This window comes from Diospyros lotus, chromosome 6, assembly GCF_014633365.1.
Source record: "Diospyros lotus cultivar Yz01 chromosome 6, ASM1463336v1, whole genome shotgun sequence".
NCBI classification, from domain to species: Eukaryota; Viridiplantae; Streptophyta; class Magnoliopsida; order Ericales; family Ebenaceae; genus Diospyros; species Diospyros lotus.
Window position 1 is genome coordinate 45846627 of NC_068343.1, and position 6679 is coordinate 45853305.

The window sequence follows — 6679 nt, forward strand, 5'->3', positions numbered from 1 at the left end:
TTGTCCCAATTTATAACGCGCCCGAGAAAGCGGGGCGTTACAGCCACCACCGGACCAGATCCCGCCATCGTGCATGTCTCTTCATCTCCTCTGCCATCCCCCGCCGCGAGCATTGGCCCGTCGCCCCTCCCTCTATGCTCGCACCGCTTTGTCCCCACCACCGCAAAGAGCACCAACTATCATAGTCGCCCCCCTCGCCTCGCCACCGCCGCTAGCATCGTCGACCGTCGCCAGCCCCTTAGTTCTCACCCCGCCGTCGCCCCCCAACCAGTCGCATCGCAGCCCCCGTCCGCAAGTTTCCCCTCCTATTGTAGATGGGTGGGAGGGAGAGATAAAGCTAGAGGGGGGATGGAGACGCAGAGGGATAGGTGGGTGGGTGGGTGGGTGGGAGGGAGAGAGAGAAAGAGAGAGAGGGAGAGAGATAGAGTGAGATGGTTGGGTTGGGCGGGAAAATTTTTAATCCTAGCCATCAAATGTATTAGAAAAGATCCCAACCATTAAAATGTCTCTCTTTGAGACATTTTCAAAAACCATCATATTTTATTATATAGATGTTATTTTAGGGAAATATTAATTTATGTTATTTGGGGGTACTTATGGAAGCAAAAAAAGAATGAAATAAATTAAATTGAGAGATTTCTGGAAATTACGGGGTGGAAGTGAAATCAGCGAAAATTATAATTCGGGGTGTGTGTGTGAATTTTGAAAATTCTGGAGGTGTAAATGTAATTTTCAGAAACTGTCATGGGATTACTTTAAATTTAATAGTGGGTGTATATATGTTGAATGAGTTGTTAGCACAGGCGGTCGCCCATGCGGCGGGTCGCGGGATTGAAGCTTGGGGCTGTGCGCGCTGGGGAGGTTTTTGGCTGGAATTTTCCAGCCATTCCTTGTCCAAAACGACGTCGTTTTGGGCAAAGCAGTGGGGCGAAAATTGGGCTGCCATGCAGTAATCCCTGGATGCTATTATTTTTCCTTTTTAAAGTAGTAAATTGGGTGTGTTATTGGCGAGAATTAACCACAACAAAAGAAGGAAAATTGAAGAAGAAGAAGAAGAAGAAGTCGCGCACAGCCATGGAAATGATGAGAAAAATTCAAAGAAAAATAGGAAAAATGCAGTTAAATTAAAGTTTGAATATATAGGTAAGTTAAGTAATTTATATGAATAAATTACTACGGTTGGAATTTAATTTTGGATACAATTTTATTAATTTAAGAAGATTATATATTATTTTACAGCGTGTATTAATTTAGCGGCATGTGGGCGTATAATCATCAAAGTGTCGACCGGTACCTGGTCATTGTCAACCGGCTCTATCATTATGTGGCATATCGCATGACATTATAGTGTATAGGCTTTATGCCAACCAGTTCATGGCTGTTGCAAGTTTGTATGTACGGAGTTGGGTGCTAGGATATGCATTTCCTATGTGAGCCCCAAGGACTGTTATGTGCATTGTTATATTTATATGGAGTACTGGATTCTTTATTGCACAGTGTGGCACGGTAGTTCACCGGGAAACGAAACTCTCGAGTATAGGTCCCCACTTCAGGAAATTTGGCTTTGGAGGGAAATCTTTTAAAAACCTCTCGCTCCATCATCCCTTCAACGACCTTCCCGTAGACCTCTAGGTCGGCTTCGGATGAAGTCACATAAACGACCTCCCTTGATCGCAAGCTTGTCCCTTCGGAGTTTTGCATCTCCATCACAAAGCAATCTTCGGAGGTCAAGGTATTGTCTTCCCCTATGATATGGTTGCAACGCTTTTGACTTGAATTCTCTCGGATAGTATTAGACATCTACAAAGAAAAAGAAAGGACAGTTAGGTCGCGAGCAGCGAATTAGACCCCGAAGAACTAGAAAAGCCCTAACAAGCCACGCGCTTTGCAATGGGGTGCCGCCTAGGGCGGGGGGGAGAGGGGCTACGACTACGAGCCCGGTATCCCATGAAAGATTAACCCTAGAGTCTTTAAGCCCGAAGGCTCAGTGAACACCTAACCAACCGATTCAAATTGGTCCCCTGGAAAGTGGAAGCAATACTGATAGAATTGAAAAGACCAAAAGGACCATCGACGGCTAACCGACAATGGGCGGACTAAACAAACGAAAAGGATGAGAGTTACAGGGAGCTTACCAATCGTCGAGTCTCTCGCCGGTGTGAAAGCTTGAATCAAAGCACCGGACAGACATAGTCGACACCTGAGCAATCGCAGACGAGAAGGCTCGATGGTAATGGAATTCTCGAGAGCAAAAAGGAAAAAAAGCAAGGAAAAAATTCAAAGTAACATGATAGAGGGAAAGTAGCAATACCCTATGCTATTTATACCTTTTAGCTAGGTCAATCTCAATCGTTGGATCAAAACGACTTATGGAATGCACCGCATACATCGCTTGCACGACAGCCCATGGGTCCCACAGGCATCATCACGCACAGCAATGGGAAAATGTGAGCATTAAATGTGCTACATGAAATGGCGTGATTTGAAATGATTGGGTAGAAAACTGAAAGGCGTATTAACAGCTGGGATGGCTGGCACACGTCAACTCCTAGTCCGAAGGTCGCATTGCGAGCTGGGGGGCTTAATGTTATGGGAATTTCCCGCTCTACCCCTTATGGGCTATGTAACACCCCCTTTCCTAGATCTGCCCGAGAAGAGGTGCTACGGGAAAAAAAAAATGAACTGATTGATAAACTGAATTCTGATACCAATACTGTATATATCAATCAGCTGTAATAAAACTCTGAGTCAACAAAAACTAAAATCATAAACTACATCTATGGGAAATCCCTAAACTGGAATATAAAATAAACCTAAACTGATCAAACACTAACTAATAAACTAGCAATTCCCAGACATCTTTGGTCTTGAGTGGCTCCATGTACACACACTACTGGACACTGCTGCTAGGCCCCACATCTGGTACTCCCCCATTAGGACCTGGAATGGTGAAGAGTACAAGGTGAGCTACAAAGCTCAGCAAGTAATAAACTGAAAATGAAAAACTGAAGCTGATGTCATGATCTTGATGGAGTAATAAAGGGCGAGGCTGGAGCAGAAGCTTTTGCGAAGAGTGATGAACAAGAGGAGAGGGCTGCTGGAGTAGTGTTGTTGGAGTTGTCCGCGATTTATCACAGGGGAAAAATCATCATTTAATTGCACCTGTAAACTATTATGTGAAATAATCACTAAGCTTAAGCAACCATGAATGTGAGCTATATATTATCGGTCGTAATCCTATTATGGTTTTGGTGGTTGGTTACGGCTGAATCGACATTCTCTCATCTTCAACAACTTGCCCTCTGCCACAGAAGGTGCCACTATGGATCAACAGTCTCTCCTCTCGAAAAAGTTGGTCGAGTTGCATTTTACCACAAAAGGTGCGACGAAGAATAGCTTCTTCCGTTTCATTTCACTATTACGAGATCAATTGGCAAGTGGAGAAGTTAGCAATGAAATACCTCTAATGCAGGAACTATCCACTAGTGTGTGGGAGTGCGAGAGATATTTCTTGGTTCGCCTCACAAACAATTCAGGCTATAGCATTTCGTTGGGAATTGATATAATCAATGCCCATGTTGTTGCTTATGGAGTTGGAGACCTAACTTTCTTCTTTTGCAATTCTTCTCCAAGTGCATGGCATTGTCTTGCTAGTAAAGAGAATGATTCACTTCCTTTCAGAAGTAACTATATTTCCCTTCAACAAACTGCAAAGGTGCTTTCTAGAGGAGAAATCCCCCTCGGATTGACGGAGCTAAATGGAGCAATCACCAATCTATACAGTGACCGCGATAGCAGGCGGTTGCTCGTTCGCTCTTAGTTTGCATTCAAATGATTTGTGAGGCTGCACGATTCAGATACATTGAACACCTAGTGGGACACAGCATTTCAGAAGGCCAAGGATTTCGGCCAAACGGTAGCATGATAACGCTCGAAAATAATTGGGGTGCGCTCTCTCGGGCAGTCCAAAGGTCTATCGGAGGGGCCTTTGCTAATCCAGTTCAATTAGGGTCACCCAGCGCTGGCCCCTGAGAATGTGGACAATGTCAATTATATAAGCGTTGAGTTATGCTATTTGTACAGATGGGCTTTTACATATTGGGTTATAGGTGAGGATATATTGTGATAAATTGAAGATATTTTAGATACAAATAGGAGTAATTTATCGCGAGAAAATGAATTTAAGTGAAAAGAGAAAGACAATAGGCGGGACAAGCGGAAATGGCCAAACCCTTCTTCTTCAAGAAGCCACCATTCTCCACCGACGAAGCCACTACTCCTGTCTCTCGCTGTTGGATTAGCACCATTATTTTTGCCGATCTGTCTGTAACTGATTGCTCCCGTCTCCGTCGTTCCTCAACCTTCTGTCTCCGGCTTTCCTGAGACCACTTCCCCACTGTTCCCCTCTCGATATCGCCATAAGTGCCGCCTCCAAGCTCCCCGTGAAGGTGTCGCCACTACAGAACGACCAGTCATCTCCGTCACTAACCTCTCCTTCTCTATCTCTCTGTGGATTCACCTCAAGTGGCCACCGATGCCCTTTTTGGAGTAATTAGAGGAACATATAAAACGAAGCACTATTAAGTGAATTTGGTTTCGTATGTGATAGGGCGATGATGTTCTTCACAGAACTCGAGAATTTAAGAAAAAAAATGAAAATCTATACTCACAATAATTTGACAGCAATACTAATTACTTCAATATCATAATATTTCATTTCCTTCGCTATGTTCTGCTCTATTTACTTAGTAATTCCAGAGGCAATCGAGGTCCACCATAGTTCATGGGAATAATGGAATTGTCTTCTTCCGGTGAGAACACTGGTTTCGAGTATCTCTGTGCGTTTGATTCGTTGTTCTGAAGCAAGATTCATAGTACAAAGTGATCCTACACAGAATTGAAATTTGGGCAATGGAAGCTTTCGATGCTTGGCTCGAATTGAGCGGAAAAGGGCGAGGCTGGAGCAGAAGCTTTTGCGAAGAGCGATGAACAAGAGGAGGAGGCTGCTGGAGTAGTGTTGTTGGAGTTGTCCGTGATTTATCACAGGGCCAAAATCGTCATTTAATTGCACCTGTAAACTATTCTGTGAAATTATTTCTGTACAAATAGCATTACACAAGAAAAAAAGGGTTAAAGTTGGAGAAAAACAGGTTAGAGTTGGAAAGTTGCTATCACATGACTATATAACCACGTGTTTCATAACAGCTAAGACGTTAATTACAAGCAATAATATATGATGTGATGTAAAACATGTGGTTAAATCAAATGTTCACATTTAGGGTACTTTGAAAAATTTGAGATTGGGTATAATATATTATTAAGCAACTGTAAATTTATTTGATATGATAATATGTTCACATCTTTTTTACCCAAAAAAAAAAAAAAAGATTTGAATTTAGAATCAATCTCATTCTTGCTAAACACCATGTTATAATAATAGAACAATTCTTAGAAAACATTAAATTTCAGTAGAAATAAAATATTTTTTAGGCAATTGAATTGTCTAGAAATAAATTTTAAAAAAATTGTTAATTAAAAGTGTTTGATTGGTTTAATTTTTCACCTAAACATTATTGTACTTTTCCAGCTTTTGGTGTTTGATTGCCATTATTTTTCATGAAAATAATTATTTTTTCTAGTTTTTCGTATTTGATTTCCTGTATTCATCCATAGATGATTTTAAGTCTATAAATAGGTGCTCAGATAATATGAAATTTGACACAAAGTGTGTGTGTAATATTATTTTTGTATTATCAATATTTGATTAATGATATTTTATTCTTTCTACCTGTAATTTTTTTCGATTTGGATTTTTGACGTCAAATTCTATGTTCGTGTGTGGTTGATTGGTTTGATTGTAGTTTGTTGTTGATTCAATTTCCCATTCTCCACTCTCTCTTTTTTTTTTTTACTTTATATATTTAATCATGCCATGAATTATTGATTGATTATATGGCCCATTCTTTACTTTATATATATATAATCATGCCATACCATGCCTTTATGAAAAGAACGACAATAATTCTTAAAAAAAAAACTTAACAAAATAGAGATGGAGCTCGGATGGGAACCACCGTCAATAAATCATCACTGATAATGCTCTTAGCACAAAAGCATTAAAATCCAACCGTATTGCACTGAAAAAGTGACAATTAGCCAAACAAAATTAAGAATTTAAAATTAAATACGCTAGGTTAAACAAGGCAGGATCAATTTTAGCACTAAGGATCAGCTTGAAGAGAAGATGCAGACAAGAAGATTTGGAAAAATTTCCAACTCCTCACGGCCAAATGTCGGAGCAGATATTCGAGGAATCAAGGCCATCACCAACGATAACTCTCGAGCAACTCCAAGAAAGAGTGTCATTTGAGATTCCAACCTTATAACTGTCAAAATGGCACCCTAGATTAAAAAAATTTCACTTCAACCCGAGTGGCTAGAGGGGCAGCGATCGACGGAGGGCTAGAGGGGCGAGCCGACGAGGGCTAGGCCAAGGCCGAGGCGACGATGCCGGCAAACAACGGAGCAAGAGAGGTAACAAGCGAAAGTGAGGCAAGGGACCGAGGGGAGAGTCAGCGACGACGAGCTGCAAGCAACGATCAACAGGGAGCTGGGAGGGGGTAACCCGTCGAGGGGAAGGAGGCACAAAGAAAGGGAAAGGGGAAGGAGACACAGAAGG

The 6679-nt window shown here is 41.6% G+C and overlaps 1 protein-coding gene across 1 annotated transcript; it reads left to right on the forward strand.

Annotated features, from left to right (window-relative positions):
• Window positions 1-3322: 3322 nt before the first annotated feature.
• LOC127804578 (beta-galactoside-specific lectin 3-like) lies at window positions 3323-3820 on the forward strand. Its single transcript, XM_052341451.1, has one exon. The coding sequence runs from the start codon at window positions 3323-3325 to the stop codon at window positions 3818-3820; it is 498 nt and encodes a 165-aa protein (XP_052197411.1).
• Window positions 3821-6679: the final 2859 nt, after the last annotated feature.